The sequence below is a fragment of the Notamacropus eugenii genome, chromosome 1 (genome assembly GCF_028372415.1).
Source record: "Notamacropus eugenii isolate mMacEug1 chromosome 1, mMacEug1.pri_v2, whole genome shotgun sequence".
NCBI lineage: Eukaryota > Metazoa > Chordata > Mammalia > Diprotodontia > Macropodidae > Notamacropus > Notamacropus eugenii.
This window is the reverse complement of record NC_092872.1, coordinates 637,430,369-637,454,158: the sequence shown is the minus strand read 5'-3', so window position 1 is coordinate 637,454,158 and position 23,790 is coordinate 637,430,369. Positions and strand designations below refer to the sequence as shown.

Below are 23,790 nucleotides of genomic sequence, written 5' to 3'. Positions count from 1 at the left end.
CTGACCTCAAAAAAGAAATAAAAGAAGGAAGGAAGGAAGGAAGGAAGGAAGGAAGGAAGGAAGCAAGGAAAAGAAAGAAACAAAGAATTCCATAAGGAAGACTCCTCTGGGGGGGCGGGGGGCGAGGCGGGAAGAATTCAGCAAGTACGTATGGGCCCAGGATAAATGGCAACTCTTTTATTCTCCAGAAGCAATATAGGTTCAGAAGACGGAAAAGGTTTGCTCTTGTGGTTCTAATTTTTATATTTGAGCTTTTGTGATGTCCACATTTGTCCACTGGAGATTCAAATAAGAGCACCAACTTGTTCCCCTGAGCCTCTCTAGTAATTACTTCTTATTACCTTGACTATGCCTTCTGACTTCAAGTAAAAATTAAAAACTTCATGTCACAGTTTCTGATTCAGCCACCTAAATGTAACAGATAAAGAAAGTGATTTTTTTAAAAAAAGAAATAATAATAGTTGTAACATTGAGGAGTTGCTGCTGAGTGCCGGGCAGCTGAGAAACTTTGTAATCTTTCAACTATTAAGCCCTTCTTGTTTTGAACCATGACTTATGGTGGAACTGGGTTCAGCCCTATGGGTCTGGCTTCTTATGAGGGGTGGTTTAGGTTCCCTTCTCTCACACATTTCGTAAATTAAACCCCCTCACCCTAGTTCTCCAAGGAAAAAATTGTTTCATGATTTAGATTTCATCTTACATCTAGGGTTTCCCTCAGAAGAGGGAAAGGTTAGAAAGATACTCAATGTAATGTATCAGGTGTGGGACAAATTACTTCCTACATACATAAGTAGTGCTAAATATAAAACACAAGTCTTCATTGACATATAAACTTAAACAAGTGGCAGAGCTTTACTCTGCCAGGCGGTTGATAATTAAAATCATCTAAAAAGGAAGCAGTTTTCAGGGCTGCTGATTAGGCATTTTACATTTCACTTCTGCGCTTCACTGTCCAAACAACTTGAGCTCTGTGTCTTTTAATAAAGCAGTACAAGCTTGTGCCAATACTTAATGCTGGTGGTCATTTTCTCTGAGAACGTTAAGCTCTCAAGCTCTCTAGGACAGTCCATATATGCCAATTCAACCTCTGCTACATAACAGTACTATTATAATATATTTGCAGTGCATTTAAAAGTATTCACTCACACCCTGCTTTCCTACACCCAGTAACATCTACTTTCGTACTATACAACATACAGCCTTTGATAGAAACTTCTGGAAATGATAGAAGTCATGGCAATTGCCAACATCCAGTTGTTTATTGTGATTCCTAACAATGCCATGTGGGAGTTTTTGGAAATGCTTCTTCTCTTTCAGTTGTACTTAGTATTAAAATATCATGAATGCTGAAATGAATTACATGGAATTACCTGGTTGAATCTTTATTTTTGGTTATGCTTTCCTCCCCTCCACATAGACTATGATCTAGAGACAATGTCCACCTTGCTATTCTTAACACAAGATATTCTCCATCTTTCTGACTCTGAGCCTTTTCACTGCTCACCCCTCCATGCCTTGAATGTTTTCCTTAATTGTCTACTTCTTGGCTTCTCTGGCTTCCTTTAAGTCTCAGCTAAAATCCCACCTTCTGGAAGAAGTCTTACCCAATGTCTCTTAATACTAATGCCTTTCCTCCAATATTACCTCCACTTTGTCTTGCATATTTCCTATTTGTTTACATATTTTCTCTGCCATTAGACTGTAATCTCCTTGAGGACAGGGACTGGTTTTGCCTTTTTTTTTAATCCCCTGGATTTAGCTCAGTCCCTGCCCAATAGTAGGTATTTATTAAATGATATTGAATTGATTTAAATATTATATTCAGAATATTTCCTTTCCCTATATAGTGAGACTGGTAAGAATATAATAATGAGTGGTATAATAAATAGATTTTTTAAAAAACCTGCCAGAAAGAACCAAATAACTTTTACATATTGTTTTCTTAAGCCCGAGTATAAGAACAATAAAGGCCTAACAGGTAGGAATCTTGAAATAGGCACATAGCGTCAAAATGTACTTATCAGAAAGTGATTCATTGGAAAAGGAATAACTCCTTATTACAAGTTATAAACATTAATTGGCATATTTATGATGAGCTGTATGCTACATAAGCATTTTTGAGGACATTGATTCATTAAACAAAGAATATTATTCTGTTGAAACAGTACGTAGTCCAGAAGTACTTCCCATTTTTATTGAACATGTCTCTTTTAGAATTTATTCAAGTGAATTTCAATAATTGTATTTATGTAAAATTTTAAAGGTGAATATTGAAAACTCAAAACTCTTCTCACTGAAGTGAGGTCTGCATTTTAAGTTTTAGAGAACTTGCATTCATATCTCCTAAAATCTATTTCACAGTGTTATTCCAGCGGTATGGTGGTTGATTTCCTTTTCAGGTGTTTACAGGCAAAATGTAAGCAGGTCCTATCAAGTTGAAAAGGTATACATTAGGCTAGAGTACTAATGAAAGTTATTACATTCATTATTTCAGTGAAAACCAAGATCATTAGTAATTTTGAAGAAATTACACTCATCTAGAACCTTAAACACATACAATATTTCATTAATTCCTTGAAGAGAAACACTTGTTTAAAATGTTCAAAAAGGTTAGTGGATTACTGTGAAATGGTATTATCTTGTCCTCTCCACCTCTCCAAAACTTAGCTAGGAACCCTCTCCCATTTGTCTTCTGGGTTCTTGACTCTAGATATATCTGAGACCAAACCACAGGAGTAGATTCAGAATTATCATAAAAAGCAAGGGCACCTAGAACTGCCTGTTATGGTTTCAACATTTGCCATTAGAGTTTGGACATTAACATTAAGCAAGAGCACCACAGAATGAAATGTTTTCACCAGGGACCACTCAGATTGAAGTACACCTGAATTTTGGAGTCTTGAAATGCTCTAGAACCCCAAGGAAGGAATGCAATATTATCTTTTTAGGTGGCCATGGGCTTTGTGAAACAAAAAAAAAAAAGTTAAACGTAACACTTCATATTTCTGTGTTCTCCCTAATAAAAATTAGGATATGGGATAATGAATTCACCTGAAGAAAATATTAGCATTATGCCACATGGTCTTTATGAGTGCTTTTTGGATGACTTTCTGAATAACTTCTGAATTTCAAAAAGTCTCTGTAAATGAGCTTCAGTTTTGAACTCCAATGTGAATGTCCAATACTTATGCCACTTCTGTGTGTGCATGAAAGAGGGAGTGCAGGAGTTAGAGCTGGAAATGTTTTTGAAACTCTTTTATGAGGTCTGGGGTCATTGTTTCCTTTTCTTTTTTACTTCCAGGAAAATAAAAAAAAAAGTATTTAGACTTGCACTATTATTTGTACTGGCAGTTGGATGTATGTATCCCTATTTTTTAAAACCGTGCCTTTATGAGGTGAAGAATTTGATAGTAATTCATCTGATACGTAGCTATCCATCAGTACTGAAAGTTCCTAGCTGTTTTAGTAACATTTTAAATGACCTTATTTTGTTTGCTCTTGCTTATATTTCTGTGTAGATTTGGGGGTGGGGTCGAAGAATCATGCTTCTGGAAGGACAGAGAGTGAGTTGGTAGGGGGAGAAAAAGGGGAGAGGGTTTTGACCTGCATGAGAGGAACCCCTGCTGACATGGCCAGTCTGACCCATTGAATGGCCTGAATACGATAAATGCTGCTTTATCCTTTCTTGAAAGGAATGAGATAGCACAGCCTAAATGCCTGGGCATGCTTAAATAGGCAACTCGGGGACGTTGGAGTTGAGCGTGTTTGAAATCTGAGCTCTCTGACAGCCTGGGAGCTGCCACAGGTCACCTGCCTTGTTCCATAGGGATAGGCCCAGGTCTCACAAGAAATTGTCCGTGGACGAATTGTAGTACAAATTCCTTTCTTTGTTGGTTGGCCTCTTTCACTAGACCATGGCCTATAAAATTTTGTAAAAACAATTCTTAAATATTATTTGAAAGGGCAAATGGCCCATGCTGAAAGGTTTGACAGTTTGACATATAGTGCATGGTTTTGATAGCTTGGAAACTGAAATGTGTAGCCAAGACTCTCCTACTGCTTGTTACAGGCTTGGTGTTTTTTTAAATAGTGTCTTGTTGCTGTGCAGAGCTCCTGTGCTTCTAGCAATTTGACAGGCAATGAGTCTGCTTCAGTGATCTTAAATCCTTTTAGACTAATTTGTGTGAGAGCAGAAGAAAGGTAGCACCTTTGGATCCAGTGTTCAAAAGATGAAGAATCAGGTATCATTAAGGTGTCATTCAAACAACCGTATGAAAGCAGATTACTTTATATGCTCCCCTGATAATGCCATGCAGTGGCTAAAGAGAAAGCAGTTGGAGTTCCTATAGAGAAAGAATTGGACTGGACCAATTTCATCAATGACAGAAAGGTAGTGTGAACCAGATTCCTGCATTAGAATGTTGCATATGTGCGTTGAGAATGCAAGCCATGCCTAGTCTGTCTCGGAATAGCCAAGGGCCATGTTCAAGAGCCTCTGGCCCCTCAGTCACTGGCCTACTAGTTAATTGCCACACGGACTTCATGACACATGGGCAGATAATATGACATTTTCGGTTTCTGTCACTCGCAAACGCCACAACGTTGCTTGCACTAGTTGCTAAGAAGCTGTCAGAAACCATTAGCAGTTGGCTTAAGTCGCCCTATGGCATTTCCTCATGGCATCAGCAAAACGAGCATAAATCACCCAGTGGAGCCTACTGCTATACTAATGAGGCTGTAAGCTTGTTTATGGACTAGCATCATTTTTATGATTATTTCCACCTTTTCAGTTTGCCTTCATTTGGCGGCAGGAGAAGTCAGTTCTAGGAATGAAGTCACGGCTGACATTTTACAAATGTGGTTCAGAGCTGCTGCCATGTGGTTGGTCAGTGATTCTCTAAGGTTTTTTTTTCTTAGCGATCTTAAAATTTTAGGGGAGGGGGAAATAGAAGGAAACCAATCCTCCAGAGACCTCATAGAGATGACTATCAAATTGCAGAGAGGATGGAAATGCTAAAGGTACAACTGACCACTTTGGCTTTTCTCTGAGATTTAGACATTACGAGATCAACTTCCATTCCTTATAAGTGGAAGAGGTCAAGCCATTTATTAAAATCTATGAAAGAGTTTGCTTTGAAAATAGTTTGCATTATTATGCTGCTTTTCCTTCTCCATTTCCCCCGACTTGTGCCGGACAGGACCAGGGTTTATTGTTTTAGGCTTTTCTGAACATGCACCAGTATTTACACTGGATTGAAAGCATTTGCTTCCAATGAAAATCTTGTCTTAGATTACAACCCAGCAGTGTAATTTCCCTCCCAGATGGGAGTAAAGTAGCTGTATTTGCCTAAAAACAGTAGGAAGAACAAACTGTGCATTAAGCCAAGGCTGTTTTTGGCTTGAGCTAATGATGTAACAGGAACCTTTTATTTGGGATAGGTCACTGCCAGGGATTGAAGGAGGTGATCTGGATCTCGCTTGAAAGGTTTCTCCATTGTATCTACATAAGTCTTCACTTAAAAAATTCTGTTCCTAATGCTTCTGCTTTCATACAGCAGAAATAAACAGGAAAGGTTCTGGTGAGTGTTATACATGGAATGCAGAAAGCCTTTCCCCTCCTAATGGAGTATATAATTCAGGTGCCCTCAAGGCATGCTTTCAGGAATTTTTTTGCCTGAGGTAATGGGAAGCTAAGGCTGCTTTAAGGCCTTGATTATCTATTGATGCACAAAGCTGGAAAAAAGTCATCTCCTCTGGATTATAGTAGATATTTCCATAAATTATCAATGAATTCTCTTCTGTGCAGGCACTAGGCATTTTCTACTAAATTAATCTGAAGGGGTTCTGAAAGAGAAGAAAAAATTAAAGGAGTAAAAATAATTATCGGGAAGTGGTAAAAAAAAAATGTCAGTAGGTTAGAAGTTTTTCCTTGTGTCTTATCAATGAACAAATAATATGTATTTCTCTTCTCCTTGGTTCACTTTGGTAAACTGAAAGTGGATTAGCCCATTGAAATTTTAAATGCTGTTGAGTTGTTTCCTTGGCTCATGTTTCTTTTATGAATTGTTATTTTATATGGTGAATTGCTTCTCTGTATAAAAAGCCTCTTTAAATGTTGGGCTTTAAAAGAATTTATCATTCAAATCTTGTCTGGAGCCCTCCTCAGACTCTTGGATATACAAATAGAAATAAAACTTTTCCTTTAAGCTCCTTGAGGGCAGTGATCCCACGAGCACGTAACAATGCTTTCTACACAGTAGGTGCTCAATTAATGTTTATTGGATTGGGTTGAAGAATAAATGTTCACTAGGGACTGTTTGCAATCCAGGAAATTCAACCAAAGAGGGCTCCCAGAAAATTTTTCATGCCTTTTTAAAATTAGGACCTATTTTTGTTTAATAGGATATAATTACAAATACTGAATATGTTGGGTTTTTTTTTTTTAAGCTCTTCCTAATGAAGTGGAGTTGTAATTTTTAGCTCAGTCCAATTCGAAACACTTTCTTGGTCACTTTTGTTTGTTTGTTTTATTGGTCAACGGGAGTTGTAATGAGTTAAACAGCACCTTAAGTTTCAGGAAGTTGCCTAGGGAAAATAAAATGTAGGTTTCTCTCTGTATATAGTGAGAAAAAAATTATAGGTATACCTTTTTATATAGAAAATTTTAAATAGAAAATATACAGAGATTACTAAAAGAGCATTTATAGTTCAGAAAATTGATTCAGTTCTACTGTCCATATAAACACATGTACACATATAGTATATGTACACATGCATATAAGTATACATATGTGTGTATATGTTTATGTATATATACATCTACATACACAAATAACTTGAAAGTCTGTTAAGTGAAATTTTCTGCTTCTTTAGACTATATAGCATGCTTCCCTATTATTTCATTTGCTCTTATGTATATCCAGTAAATAAACTCTCTTGCTCATTTACTGCTGTTATCATCCTTACCTCTATGTTTCTTCCGAGATCGAACTGTTTATTTCTAAAAAGCCACCAATATGTACAGAGTGCTGGGGGACAGGTTCTAAGTTACTCAAACATATCATCCTGCTCTAGCTTATTGAGAAGGGAGTTAGAAGCTGGGAGACTTTTAAACAAGCAAGTGTATTCGGTACTTGGTTGTTTTTCCTTTTGTCTTTTCTGCTGTTGTGACAAACATAAAAATAACGGTAGCACCTTTTCATTTATACTTATGATTTATTTTGAGTAGTATGATTATTTCCTCAGAAAGTATATTTTCTTTTAAATATACTGCTTTAAACTTTTACTACATCCTAAAATACAATTTTATAGCCTCATGGGGCCAACATTTTTCCTCCCAAAGGAGCACAGCTCCAATTTTATAATGGAAATAAGTAGCAAAACAGGATTTAATATACAGAAATATACTTTATTGGCAACTTGTTAGTTTCAATCATGGGATTTTAGAGCTAGAAAAGATCTCAGTGATGATCTAGCCGATTGCAGTCGACACTATTTTAAAATTAAAACTTATTTCATATGTTAGACCACTAGAAGAGAAATTGAATCCTGCCTAATAATAACAGCTTGTATTTCTGTAGTATTTGAAGATTTATAAAACTCTTTTCTTGAAAAAACCCTGTGGGATAAATAGCATGTGTACTTTTTAGCTCCATTTTGTAGATGGACAAGAACAAAATACATCTCATGGTTCGGATTTGAACTCAGGGCTTAGAATTCAGACTGTTGTCAGGAAAAATAAAGTGCTCTATTTAAGTTAGGAGACCTGCTTTCAAATCTCAGCTCTGCTGTTTATTACTTGTCTGATTTTGGGCAATTCACTAAACCTCTCTTGACCTCAGTTTCCTCATCTGCAAATGATGAAAATTGATGAGATGGCTTCTCTTTCTAATTCTACAATGTATGATCATACATCTCATGCTCTTCCATGTCTTACTTGACTGATTATCTTGATGTTCTCCTACTGCTTTAGATTTTCTTAAGGTATTATCTTAAGGTTTGTATAAGGTGGATATGATTAACATCATATGCATCCTCACCCCTCTAACTTGATCCCGAATGCAATACGTGGAATTTGCATCCCCTAGGAGAATGGTGGTACTTGTCACAGGACTATGTTTAATCCACATCAGCAGAAAATCACTTATCTGTTCATGCAGTTAAATAAATTGTTCTAAAGATAGAATTAATAAAGACCCCATATTTCCCCACTAATTACTTTGTTCCTTCACAAACTGAAAAAATTGAAAAATTGGCTATTAAATCAATTTGCTATTCTGCTTAATTAGAGAGTTCTTTGTTTGGGGTGGAGGTTTTTCAAAATTAGCTATTTTAGAGACTAAATAGTTTTTTTCCCTGTCATTGGCAAAATAGTATATTAGACTATTACCTTTTAGTTACTCGTGATTTTGTGTATATCCAAAGGCAGTTTTGTTTTTAAATAAAACATGTCAAGGTAGCATCAGTCAAAATTTGATTCACTATATTTACAGGTGATGGCTTGGACAACAGTGTAGCTTCCCCCAGCACAGGTGATGATGATGATCCAGATAAGGACAAAAAGCGACATAAAAAGCGTGGCATCTTTCCCAAAGTAGCCACAAATATCATGAGGGCGTGGCTGTTCCAGCATCTAACAGTAAGTGAACTCTAACTGACATATGTGAAATAAGCATAGACAGTGTCCTGATTGTGATAGAAAAATATAAATTGTCCAGAAGTGTGATCTCTTCTGCACTTGGGAGAGTTAAAGAAATAACTGTTAGCTCAAATTTTACCAAGGTGAACACATAGTTTTAAACATAATATGTATTTGTGTGTGTGTATGTGTGTGTGTGTATGTGTGTATCCCTTCTGAAAGAGGATTTTTGCCTGAAGATCCTCTTTGTAGTTTGATCAAATTTAGCATGTGCATAAGATCAAGAATGTATAATAAATATTTGTGATATAGTGTGTATAAAATGACTTTATTTGAGAAGGTAATAAACAGATTATTTAAATTCTTAATAATAGGTTCTACAATTTATTTATTTGTTTGTTTGCTTATTTGTTTTGGGGGTAAGAGTCCTGCTCTATGATTTCATTAATATGAGGGGAATCTCAGTATGGAAACTCCTATAACTGATACTATTTGGAATTCACGATCTTAGAGAATTTTGGACTACTCAGAGGACTTGCCAAGGTTATAAAACCGAAATATGTCAAGGACCAGGCTAGAAGTCAGACTTTTCTGATGACCAGACAAACCAGCCCTTTATCACCTAAACCCCACTGCCTCTTACTGAGAAATCCCATTAAAAGAAGAAAATGAGGCTTGCTCATTACACAGTAGGATTGGGTTTCTGCCAATATTTTGGTGACTTTGGCAAATTGTTCATTATAAACTCCAGTTACGATACTGTGATTCATGATAATCGCACAACTTACTTTTTAAAGGGCTTGAATGCATTGACTTCTGTTGCAGAATTTTCATTTGCTTGAGGCACAGTTCCAAAGTGAAAGTTCTGTCACTGTATTTAGAACAGTAAAGGAAAACAGCAATATATAGTCAGCTCTTCCTGTTCAATCCCTTGTGACTTTTCAAACAGAGTAACAGTTTATATTGTCTGTGTGAGTTTTGCTGTTTTCGCTGCAGGAATTCTGCTGGAGATGTGAGAAACTAGAGATACTTGACTATACCACTGGGGGATTTGTTTAGTTTGGTTATTGTTTTGAATGAATTCTATGCACCAAACATTTTTAATCCAAATATTTTGTATTTTTAAAGTATACTGTTTTAATACTCTATATAGGCTAACTTAGAGGGAAGGCAAGATGGAAATGTATGTAATGGTAATAGTAGTTTTTTTTATATCACTCTCCAAGGTTACAAAGCATTTTCTTATCAACAATCCATTGCTTAAGTAATTCCTGGTCAGTTTGTAGAAAGATTTATATTTTTCAAATTTCAAAATACAATCAATGATATTGAATATATAGTGAGCAAAAACAGCCATACCTCACAGAGACAATATTGATGTAATTGATACAGAAAATTAAGTTTCAAAATGTGCTAGCCTAAGTTAATGCAAAAGATTAAAGATTTGTTTTAATACTTGTAAATGCCAGAAGGAAATTGACCTGTTATCTATTTTCCATGTGTAAAACTGTATATATTTTTTAAAGTTTTATGTGAATGCTTTTAAATTGGGATGTCCTTTTTATGAACTTGTGGTTTTTCTGCTGTGTCAAAATTAGCCTTCTGTTGTCACAAAAGTAAAATGAAATGGGGATATCAGCCATTGAATCACATATACTTGCCATATTTAAAAAGCTTTGCTATTTAGTAAATCTTGTGATAAGCCAAATGCCATGCAAGCTCTACTCCTCTTCAGAGACTAGGTATCTAACAACATTCAAGAAAATAAATTGTTGCAAATTGTTTTTCTGTAGAATTGGAAAAGAAACAGAGCAGCAGTAGTAACTTCATAACATACATCCTCTACCCCACTTACCACCATTCAAAGTTGAAGGTTGTTTTATTGTCAAAAATTTTAGGACAAATGGTAAGCAATTTTGAATACTCTAGATGAGTAATTCTCACATTTTTTGACTTCAGGGTCACTTTACACTCTTAAAAATTATTGAGGACCAAAATGAACTTTTGTTTTTGTGGGATGTCTATTGATCTTTAACATATTAGAAATTAAAACTGTTAATTAAAATATTTACAAATGTGTTTAGTAAAAATAAACCTATTATATGTTAACAAATAATTATTTTAATAAAAAACATTTTCCAAAACAAAATATAGTAAGAAGAGTGGCATTGTATTACACACACACACACACACACACACACACACACACACACACACACACGAATATCTTTAATTTTTGGTCTAACTTCCCATATCTGCTTCTGCATTCAATCTATGATGATAGGTTGTTTTGACTGAAGTATATGAAGAAAATCTGGCATCACACAGACATATAATTGGAAAAGGTAAAAATATTTTAATAGACAAATAATGTCTTAGTATTATTATGAAAACAGTTTTGATTTCAAAGACTGCCTGAAAGGGTCTTGGGGACTCCCAAGAGTCCCCAAGAACTACACTTTGAGAACTGCTGTTGTTGATAATATTTAGCTGCTATTATCCCAAAGTATTCCAAAATATCATTGTTATACAGTAGTACTTCAATAATAGCTAGCATTGTGCTAAAGTACTAAAGCATAATACTTTAAGGTTTGCAGAGTACTTTACATATATACATACATACATACATACACACATATACATACATACATATACACACACATACATATATATGTGTATATATATATATATATATATATATATATATATATATATATATATATATATATTAGCTTATTTGATTCCCATTACAACCCTGGAAAATAGGTGCTATTGTTTCCATTTTACAAATGATGAAACTGAGGCTAAGAGAGGTTAAGTGGCTTGCCTAAAGTCCCTGGTGAAATGTGTGAGCCTAGATTTCAGACTCAGATATTTTTCATTTCCAATATTTTGTCTACTGTTGCCACCTGGCTTTTTTGATACCTGATTTCATTAATGTGGGTATTTCCTCCACTGATGCCAATTCCAACTTCTTTTTGACTTAGTATAATATCTTCTTGTATTTCTGTGCCTCAAAAGTCTCAACATCCATTAGCCAACCTTCATCTTAAGAGGCTCTCTACAATTAAGTGATCTGATCCTTGGGTGAAAGACATTGTCTTTCGCGAGGTCTTGCTATTGGATGTTCTTTGAGTTTAATAGAAATCTCTTGACCTCTCTTCTACTGAATGATACTTCAAGAATTCAATGGCACTTTCTTACTATGATAGGGCAATAAAATGGGATTTCATTCATGTTGTATTTCATTAAATTGATAGCACTTAGTGCTACCAAGTCAGAGAGGCAACTCTTTTCTGACACTTGTTGCACTTCTGTAGAACTTTTTGATAAGATCCACACTAAGAAAATTTGCTGGTGTACATCTTCTGCCAGCATTGAGTCCCATAAGAGGTGCCCAAAGGAATCGGAAGCATGAAGCCCAAAATTATCTTGGTGTTTGAGACTAGCAAGAGAAGAGAGGCAATAATGGGTCAAATGCAATGTTGCTGCCATGCTGATATTTTATCACTGGGGCCAACCAGTTTATAAATAACCTTGAAAAAAAAATCAAGACTGGCCCTGAAGCCATAATAAAGCTACTTTTTATAGTCTAGGCTTATACTAAAGTATAAAATGAATGGGCTTTCCTCAGCCTCCACACAAATCTGTAAAAAGCTTTACATTTAACTTCAAACTGAGGTGCCACTGAATAAAATATTATCAAATATTGGTTCAGACAGAATCAGAAAAGAGAGTGGGAAAGTAAAGGGAAAGCTACTTCTTTTATCCTTCCCCCAGATACCTGCTATTTATAGGTTATACATTTGTGAATAGTCTTGCAGATAGATGATCATACTGTAAAAACTTTTACAGGCCAAGAAAATATTCACTGACTTTTCTTATTTCTAAGCAGTGAGTATATGAACAAATATATTGCTGGCCAGTGCTTTTACTTTTAATTTTTAAGTAAAGTTATTATTTATCAAATTCTTGATTTATTTCCTGCTTGGGTGTTATTTTTCTTTCTGGGTTGTCTGGGTCCCTCAGGCTAGCTCAAGTTCTGGAAAGCTATTCTAGCAGATGATAAACTTTAAAAAAGTTCTCTCCAACTGGAAGGGCTTTGAGTACATGTCTAGCAATGAGCTGTATTTCAGTTGTCAGAGGACCAGCTCAGTTAAATTCAGAGTGGCCACTAGATGATGATTTTTTTAAAATCTGTAATAACAGACACCACCTACCAAGTTTTAGAAGGATGTATTTTGTGTCAGTGGAGAGAGGACTCGCACTGAGAAAACTGCAGATCTTTGACATTTTGATCCTGAACCTGGCAGCATCATTTAGCTGAAAGAGGGCACCCAAGCTGCTTTTCCTTCATAGAGTTCACAGACTAGAGAGGTGGGATAGGTTATCCAATACCTTTGAACTGACTCCTTTATTGTTTTGATGGCTTTTACCTAGTTGCCTAACAGGTCACAGTTTAGTCTTGACATAGTCATTATCCAGTGTACTAGGTTTCAGTAATCATGACTCAAGGAATGAGAGTAGTTCTTATACCCCAATACTGAAAGAAAAGTCCACATGTGTATTTTATGAAGTTAATTCTTGGATTAATTTTCATTACCTCTTTTACTTCTTGCCACTAATATCTCAGAAATAGGTGTTTATCCAGGGCAGATACTAATTTATGCTGAAATATTGATTTCATTTACTTTACCATCTGTATACCTCAAGGAGAAAAGGCAAGCTTGAACAATTGATTGGTGTCCTAAGAGTTTGGGAGTTATTTAAATGACTGCTCTAATCCCACCTTTCTGGTTTAAAAGGAGGGTCTTAGTTATAAAATTTGGCAAGAGAGATACCTACAAAATACGATTGCTATTAATATAAAAATAAGAAAAGTATATAAATTTAAAGAGAAATTCTTTCCCTCCTTTTTTTATGCTAATACACACTAAGTACTTCTCCAAAGACAAGAGAGACCCTCCTTTTTTCCATGCATGTTTCTTCTGATCACCACTTTGCAGTGCTTGGTCTACCTAGATAACAATTACACTCAGGTACTGATTTCTTGCTAATGATTGTTCTACAGACACAGGAGAATAAAAAGTCTAGAGTGTGTGTTCACTGTGTTTTTGTTTGATTTTAATTTTTCTCCGTGCATATTTTATATTCTAATCCTTCAATGCCCCCCTTTCAAGGTCAGAGTAGCCTTTATAGTTTCAAACTTCAGAAGGAGTTCTCTGTTAGCAACAACAATAATAACAACACATTTATATAGCTCTTTAAAGTTTACAAAACATTTTTTTCTCACTATAATCCCATGCAAACTGGGAACTATGCAATCAGGTGGAAGTTATGATCTAACAGGGAATGAATTCTGAAATCCTACAAGGGGTTAATTTTAACAATAGCTGAGTTTTTTAAATTATTTTTTTTCACAAACTATTTAGGAGATTATAGGTCAAGTTTTTTAAACACCAAGAGGTAAATTCAAAAATTCCAAATAACTTTTAGAAAAATTACTTGGATTCCCACCCCTCACCCCACCCAGTCCCTGACTTTTTTTTTAAGGAATGGGCCAATCCTTTCATTGGGTTATTCTAGTTTAAAAAAAAAATCTGCCTTTGAAAGGGCTTTAAAGAGTTTGTATTCTGAAGAAGCAGAATAGGCACTGAATAAAAACCTTATTGGATTTGTACCCCAGCTGCATAAGAAGAAAAATGTGCTGGTCTGTAGCTATCCACAGGTAGATTTAATCAGGAGCACATTTTACTACTCTAAAGAGAGAACTAAAGCCCCTTTCTTGGACTTGTGGTCTCTTACAAACAAAACTGGACCTACTCATATGTAATGAAAGAAAAGAAAAGAATAAGGAAACTAGCTTTAAATTTTGTTGTTTAAGGAGTAAAATAAAATTTCAAAGCTGTGACTTCTAGGTCAGTTTTAGTTCAGTATATGCCAAGTTCAGTAGGTAGAGGGCTTTCTCAAAGAAAATTACTTCTCAGAATCAAAAGATTATTGAAAGATAGTATTCAAATTTAAATACACACACGCACAGAATCAGAAGGAAAATAAAATCATTTTTTCCTAGTAATGCTTGAATATGCTTAGAGATATGTTATTTCAAACAATTAAAAAGTACTTAATATATGTGCATATGAGTCACTTCAGAATCAGTTAAGAGGAGTATACATAATATCAAGGTTTCTTTTTACTTCTTGAGGGCGTTAGTTCAAATGTCACCGTAACCTATTATGTCATAGCATTTAATCTGGATGTGTTTTGCATATACTCTGTTATTTTGCTACATAGCAGTTACATGAATAGATGCCTGAGGCTTAGGAAAAAAAAAAACAAACTAGACTAACTGAAATATAGAAAAAAAAACCCCAAAACCTCACACATTTATTGTTTTTTAAATTAAAGATAAAATCAAAATCCTTTCTTTTCTGACCTCCTTTCCTTCACATTACAACTTCTAACTTCACCGCAGTGGAAAAGTGACTGCTGGATCTCATTCAAATTCTGGTCCTACATGGAGGTGCTGTCTCTGTCAGGAATCCTGAAAAGCAGGGACAAAAAAGTGGTAGTTAAAGTATACATCCGCCTGCAGATTTAGGGGGAGAGAGAAGAAATTTCTGCTTTTTCTCTGTTGCCTTGCTGAAATATGAGACTAGCAGTGGGATAAGATGTAAGTTCAGTCAACCATTGTTCCTATTACGTTAAAACAATTAATACTTGAGTTTTACTGGTCTTGGATATCTAAATGGAGGTTAAGCATTGTTATAGAAATAGCTACATCTTTAAAACTTTCCTTTGGGCTTTAGTCGCAGAGTGCATGTGGAAGTAGATGATCTTTCCATTGATGATTGTGTGACCGTTGTTTTTTAACCTGACTTTTCTACTTGGCAATGGTTTGTGGTAGACAGTCTAACATCTCACTTTATGATGATACAAATGGATTTTCTGGCATTGTGGATAAAACCAATGTGGGATAGGCCAGAAGTTACACAATCCTCCAGGTTGATAATGGAATTTCCATAGAAACATGACTAGATGAAAAGTGCCCTGAGGGTCTGCCTCTCCATCTTTAGACAGAATAAGTGGAATTGAATTGGGAATTGAAAGCCCTGGAAGAGACAGATGTTGCATTGGCTGTGTTTTGGGTAACTAGTTCTATGGGAAGCATCGTAGTATCCCATCTCTGCTTGCAACTGGGGTGGGGTTGTGGTGGCTATTCCAAGTCTTAAGACATTTTAGCAAGGAAGAGAACTATAGATTTGGATCAATTTAATATATTCTAACTATTGACCAATGTAAGTGCAGTGCACATATATTTTCTCTGCTGCTGGTCCTCTCCCTCCTCTCATCCTGTCTTTCTATTCCTCACACCCATGCTCTGCCAAGCTTAATGGTAAATGTTCTTATCATGCTCTACGAGCTAACATTCTTCAGCTGTCAGTAGGCTTGAGAATGTGTTTTGTCTGGCAAGAAGACTGAATTTGGGCACTCTTGCCTGAAACATCAATCACTGAAGTGTATAGTATTTGAGAAAGTGACTTCCCCCTCACCTCTTGCCCCACACCTCTTTCATATCGATATATTTGGTCCAAAAAGGTTGCATATGGAGACAACTCATAAATTGCTTCTTCAAAGCATCTGACCTGTACATGGAAATAGAAAAAGAAAAAGAAAAAAGAAGAAAAAATGAAATCCCTGAAAACTGTGAAATGGGTATGAAGATTTTTTTTCTTACATACCCACAGAACATCTAGTAGAAGCATATTTTTCCTGTTGGAATTTAATGTAGCATATATAACAAAGAATCTTTTCATGTCTAGGAAAAGAATGCCTACTATTATTACTCTCCCTGAAACTTCAAGCTTTTTACATCTGCTTTCACAAGCTTCACTAATGACAATGATGAAAGATAAACTACTGTTTGCTAAAGCAGATTGAAATTTGAATGCTCCTCTCTCTGAACTGCCTCCATGAAACTTACTCTAGAGGGGCTAAGCCATTCAGCTTTGGAAATCCTTGTCCTGTCAGCCCCAGACTAGCCCATGGCCATCTTCATGTCGTCCTCCCTGATGCCCTGTATGCACCTCTTTTCCTCCTTTCTATTTTTTGTTATCACATCAACTCTACCATTATTTCTGTAAAGGCCATTTCAATGAGCATATTCTATGGCTCAACTTTTACCATCCTTGTGACTCTCCGGACCAAAACACCTTTTCTTAGTAACCATTCCCCTATTTATATTGTCTTTCCATATTAAAACAGAAGCTTGTTGAGAACAAGGAACTGTCTTATGATTGTGTTTGTTTCCCCTTGACACAGTACATGGCACATAGTATATAATTATTATTTTGGAGTGTTTTTTTATCCATCTAACCATACATTGTTTCATTTAAATCCTCTATCTTAGTTCTTGGGCATTCTATATCATCTTGACTTTGTTGTATTTAAACTCTGAATGTAAAAGTGTTGCCAAAATATTTGGAAATATCAGCCAACTGAAAATGTTTTTTAGAATATAAATAGAACAGTCTGTTATTATTTGGGAAAAAAACCATTGGTATATCCCAATTCAACTGTAATAACGCTGTTTGATCATTGGCAAATCACCTACCCTCTTAGGGCCTAGGCCAAGTTTCCTAATCTGGAAAATGAATAGATTGGATTAGACGACCTCTAAAACCATTGAAGCTCCAAAACTATGCATATACATAAAGCATTCATAGATGTATGTATGTATGTATGTACATGTATGTGTGCATATACTATGTGAGTCTGACTGAGGCAACCATAATTTTTGTCAGACAGTTTTTGGAACACTAATGGTATGTTTAATGGATTTACTTAATCAGATAAACTAAAAAGACTACAGATGAAATTCTTCACCCATAAGAATTAGAGTTAATACTAATAATCATTGCGAATTAGAGGGATCAAAGAAAGCAGCAGAGTGTTCCCCAAGTTGTGGCCCCAGAGACTATTAGTGACCTGGCCAAGATTTCTCCTGGCCTTCTGCACCCTACTTCACCCTCCTTGATCCTGTGTTTTCATGTCTCCCAATTTTACACTTCTGACTTGGGTTAACTGTAGTACGTAGATGAAGAATAGAAAATAAAATTAAGAATCAATCTTTTTTTTAAAACACATTTAAATTCAAAATTTGTTTATGTATGTAGGTGTATGTAAGTCATTAGCTGTAAACAACTTGTGGCCCTTTAAAAAATTTATTTTATATGCCTGGGTTGCCTGTGGTATTTTTGTTCTCAACTATAGGTTTGTTTATTTACCTTGTCATTTGTCTCTTTGTTAAAGGGTATTTGTTGAGTCTAGGAAAGTGATAAATTTTTCTTATAATTACTCTTTTGTTTCTAAGGTTAATTTTTTAAAAATATCTTTTTGATGTTTTAAGTCTATGCTATAAGGATTAATCTAACGAAGTACAGACAATATCACACCCAACATCCTGGTCACTAGGTGATGCAGTTTTTGGCCTTGGTAAACCATAAAATAATAACAAAATCGTTCAGTTTTATAACTAAATCAAGAAAATATTAGATTGGGAATAGAATTGGACTGTTAATTTGCTTATATTTGATGGCAATAACTTTTTTTTAATGAAAGGGCAGCATGGTTTGGTTATTAGAGCTAGCCTTGGAGTTAGGAAAACTTGGTTTCAAATCCTGCCTCTTAGACACTCTGGTCATGTGATCTCAGTTGTTAATTCTGTAAGCATCACTCTTAAGACTTCAGGCTGCACAACAGTTGCATATCTCCCATAGTAGAGGGAATTTCCTCACTGAGAGTTCAATACCCCAGCGAAATTGCAGTTTCTCCTCCACCACCACACCAATGAACCAAGTAAATAAATAAATGTGTTTGAATATCGGCCACATTTTATAGGGACTTAGTAAGTTCTAGTAATAATTGCTAGTAATAATTCATTTTTGATGAAATACAGGGCAGATTTAATAAATATTTGAATCCTCTCTAGTTTACTTCAAGAACGGAAACTAGGATAGCAGACAGGTTTTGCTCTCTGGTACCAGCTGGCTTTTACTAAAGTCTTCATCTTCTGCCTTATCCTGGACTGTGTCACTGGGGCACAAGCTCTGGCAGGTCTAACCAAACTGGAAATTCTAAGAGTCCTGGCTCAGTAATGGAATACACACACACACACACACACACATACACACACACACACACACGTACATATATATGTGTGTGTGTGTGTGTGTGTGTGTGTGTGTGTGTGTATACATATGCCAGTTTACTTAAATTTTGATAGGCTCATTAGCAGAATCAGTCAATCAACAAACATTTATTAAGTGCCTGCTGTGTACCAGGCACCAGGTTAGGTGCTAGAGATACCAAGACAGGGGAAACTACTTATTCTCAATGAATATATGTCCTATTAGGGAGGATATATCAGGGTATAGGTACATTCACAATAGGTAAAGGTGATTTTTGAGGGGAGGACAGACAAGGTGTAATGCTCATCAAAGGAGGGAATACTTGTAATGGGGAAATCATAGACGCTTGAAGCAGAGACTTCTTGAAGTTAGCTAGGTGGAACAGGGGCTAGACTACTGGATTTAGGAGTCAAGAAGACCTGAATTTAAATTCAACCTCAAATACTTACTAGCTGTGCAAGTCAGGGCAAGTCACTTAGGTTTTCTTTGCCTTAGTTTTCAAATCTGTAAGATGGAGATTATAATAGCACTTAGCTCCTAGGATTGTAGTGAGGCTAAAATAAGATAATGCTTGTAAAGCACTCTGCAGACCTTAAGTCACTATCTAAATACAGGCATTACCATCCATTAGCATTAGACTTTAAGGAATTTCACATTATTTTCATGGAAAATATTTGCATCTCCTTCCTCGGATGCTTAGGAGTGCTATCCAAACAACCTTACCTAATAGAAATAAGAAATTGAGTGAAAGAGAAATTCATCCAGATTGACTTTTAGACAAGATTCCATTTCCCCCCAATATTATAATGAATCTCTATGTCATGAGGTATACATACATACATACTTATATACATGAATGTAGTCTTTGTTTTCACTTTTATCTGTAGACTTGACTGATCCCAAGCCTTTCTCAGCAAGAGCAGTATATCTGTGTATATATACATACATATATACATACATACATACATACATACATACATACATACACATATATATTTTTCCCCTTCTGGGGAAACCTCTAGTTTTCCCCAGCCTTTATCAAGACCAACACTAAAATGATTATCCTTTGTTCTTTTGCATTTCCTGAATGGCCATGTGTTAAGCTCTGATTTTGTGGTTACTTATTTCTGTAGTAGTAATTTCTGGAGCCTCTGGACCAAACTGTGGGACCTCCACAAAACAGAGTTCTTTTCATTCCTCAGTAGCTAATGCTTTGGATAGGGGCAAACACTGGTGTGTTTGGTACCCTCAGTTTATAGCAAATGGAGTTAGGGTGAGGTTCCAGCATGGCACTAACTGTTATAGGGGAGATTAGTGTTGGAGCAGTTCATCCTAGGCAATGACACTGTAGCTCATCTTTACATATGCTCATACCTTTGATCTTTCTTATATAGGGGCAGCTCAGAATCACATCTCTGGAATATCACAGGGAATTAAATGGTCAGTTGACTTCTGCCCATACCAGGTAGAATCTCAGATGAAACACTTGTATTTTGGTTGGCAAGGAAAGAGAAGCTGGAGACAGAGGAATGCCTTAGTTGAGAGGGAACCTGCTCTTTTCCTTGACATTAACTTACTGGTCCCAGTCACCCCTTAAGTCCTTGGAGCACTTTATCTTAATATAAGCATCATCTTGACAAAGGTAACTCAAGTAATCAGCTAGTTTGCCCACTGTTTTAAAGCATACACTAGGCAAGTTACTGTAAGAATCAGTGACTGTAGATACCCAATACAAGAATAATTGTTCCTTACTTAAATAATATAAAGAAGAGGTAGACCTCACAGACTTGACTTCATGCAATCTAACTTTTTTTAGTGTTGCTGCACTTTAAAAATCAGATAAGATGAGAATTGCTTGGCTTTATTAAAACTATCCTAAAATATAAGCTGATGTGAGTGAAGCACAATGTACAGAGAATAGGTCCAGGAATTGAGAAGCCCTAGCTTTAGATCCTGTCTGACACACACTATGACCCTGGACAAGTCAATTACTTCTGAATGCTCCAAGAAACTGCTCATCTATACTGATAAAGAAGACTTTCTTGTCAGGAATTACAGTTCTAAACACAGATCTGGACCAAACAGGCTGACATGCTGTTTGGCTTAACCATTCAGCTGAATTTGAATATCATGGTTGAATCAAGTCTTAACAAAACTATGTGTATTAGATCTTTTGCAAGCCAATACTTTTTCTTTTTTTTTCCTGCAACACTTTTGCTTCTTGATGTGTTTCTTTTGAAGTATTTTAACTAGAACTTTTAGTCTTTCTACTCAGTTATAAACATCTTCACAAAAACTTTATGTCTATCTTCCTATAAATTTGTACTGCACGTCAGTCATGAGGTTTCCATGTCATATAGGTGGGCCACTGAAACTGGCATATACTTAAGGATATTCAGGAGCTAGGTTTTTATTTAATTTTACTTTTGTTTGGGTTTTTGTTATTTGTGGGCAGGTTGTCCTTGGAACTCTGAACAGTAGAAGAAAGTTCAATCAATGAAGAAAAATCCTATGATCACTTACCAGAATACAAAAGGAGTTTGCTTCTATTATTTTAAAGATAACTCATCTAATCAATCAATCAGTCAGTCAATCAATAAGCACTTATTAAGCCCCTGTTATGTATCAGGCACTGTGCTAGTCAAGAAGCCTACATTGACAGAAATGAAACAGTCCCTGCCTTCAAAGAGATTGCATTCTACTGGGAAAAGAGTACCCACAAAAATATAGTAGAACTTTTAAAAAATTGTTATGTAGAATTACTTAGAAGATATACATCATTATGTAAATAAGTATCCAAAATCATAGCTCTTTCATTTAAAAAATTAAATATGATATGGAAACAAATTTCATATTAGAGATTTAAAAATAGTTGAATTATGAGTAAAAAAAGTATACATCTAATATTATTGGTAGTAGTAATAGAGTAGCAGTAGTAGTAGCAGTAGTAGTAGTAGTAGTAGTAGTTATTGTTATGGTCCACCCCTTTGATTTTTATCAGTGTGATTTCTTCTTTGAGTAGAAATTCTCTTCACTTAATCCCCTTCACTGACTGGCAATTTGTAATTTCTAGTCTTACATTGAATTGCCTGGAGTACTGAGGTTAAGTGACTTGCCTATGGTCTCACAGCTAGCATGTCAAAGGTCTTGAACCCATGTCTTCCTAGCTGGCTAGCTTTCTATTCACTGCAACACACTGCTTTTCATTGTTCCATTATCTAACATTATTTATTGTAAATAAAACATAAAGCAGGGGATTTGAGTATGAATTTTAATGCAATCTGTTAAGCATTATAAGTCAAATTATTGTCAAGGATGAGCTTTTCTTTGTTTTGTGTTGAATAGAATTCCCTCTCCTGCACTCAGTTGGAATTTCTAACCATACTAATGTCATGATTTCAACAACTGGGAAATCCATGCAAGGGCACTGAGAATTTTTTAAAAGGCTGTTCAACTGTAGCATTCATCTTTGCCATCTCTCTGTGACTGTAACACCAAACCTGTGTCTACTAATAACAATGCAGGGAAATGGTTTTAGGGTGAGGAAGCTTTCCTAATGCAAATCCTAACAAAACCATCTAACAGAGAATTCACCTCCTTGAAGATTTTCTTTATGTCACGTGGCCAGCACTCCAAAGAGCTACGTCTTTAATTTGCCTTATGGAGATTCAAGAAACTGCTTATGCAGGTCTGATTACTCACCAAACTGGAATCCAACTGTAGTTTCCTCAGTGTGGCAGGCTGTTAAACCCAGGCGAATTAAGCCACGGCTCAAGGGTATGACTCTGGGGTCTGAACATTTTAAAGCTGGTAATAACCAGAATCCTAAAATTCTTATGAATAAAATGTAATTTTAGTAATGTTTCCATAAACAGTGGTAATGGTGGCATTTTAGTAAACAGTGACATTAGTCACATCCAAATTGCACCACATTGGCTCTTAAATTACTCCACCTGTCTGTATGAATAGAATTTTCAATGTAAAAGCACAGAGACAGCTGCTGCTAATGTTTTCTTCTCCCTGTGCAGATAATGCTGGCAAATCTACATGCATAAAGGACTGGCTGGTGATGTAAAAATGGTACCTGACCCTACTGGCTCTTCTACTACAAAAGGAATAGCTTTAATTAACAATGTCTGCGTTTGGTTGTTGATGTAAAAATGTCACCTTATAGTCCTATAACCTCAAGTTCACTCCCACTAATAACATCTTTTTCTCAAACCTCCTCCTCCCTGAATCCCTCTTCTGCATTTGGTTTCTTGGCTTTCGAGGATGGAGGAGAGGGTACTTGCAATTTTTAACATTTGCTTTTCACAAACATAGAGGGCACTAATATTTTAAAAGACAGAACCTGAGATTGGATCATTTTATCAAAGATCTTTACATTTTAGAGGTTTTAAAGATGAATGGAATTTGGTGTCCTAGTAGCCAGAATAGAAGTACAGTATTACTATTAGTGCCCTTGAGGTAAGTAGTGGCATTTGCTTAATACATGTAACAGATGTTCAGATGTAGTTATAATGCATAGTATTTAGTGTAGTAGGAAGGACGCAGAATCAAAATTTATGATCTTAAAGAAGTTTTCAACCAAAAATCATTTTGTATTGCCATAAAATTTACATTCTTATAAAACCTTTTTCCATCTAAACTCCTATCTTGTGTATAATGGTAGAAGTGTCTTTTGAAAAAATGAAAGCTTAAGAGAATGAATTGTATCCTTAAAGATTCATATTGCTAATTTCACAATTTCTTTTATGACAATAGTACCAATAGGAGATACACTTGTCTGTCTCATTTGCAAGAATTCTTTTTGACTTCTTTCACACAACTGGTGTTTTTGTGTTTAATTTAACAAGGAATGAGTAGTAAATGAGAGCTGCTGCCTGAAATCCCACTGTGAGCGTGTTTTGCACTTGGCTCCCCAGTGAAAAGGCAATTTGTGAAATTATGTGATAGCGTAAT

The 23,790-nt window shown here is 35.6% G+C and overlaps 1 protein-coding gene across 7 annotated transcripts in view; it reads left to right on the top strand.

Annotated features, from left to right (window-relative positions):
* Window positions 1-23,790, top strand: part of MEIS1 (Meis homeobox 1) — a 158,373-nt gene that overhangs the window by 79,057 nt on the left and 55,526 nt on the right. For all 7 annotated transcript variants that reach the window (XM_072635386.1, XM_072635391.1, XM_072635385.1 and 4 more), the window contains one exon: window positions 8,493-8,638. In XM_072635386.1, coding sequence (XP_072491487.1) covers window positions 8,493-8,638 — 146 coding nt within the window. The remainder of the gene's footprint in view (window positions 1-8,492; window positions 8,639-23,790) is intronic.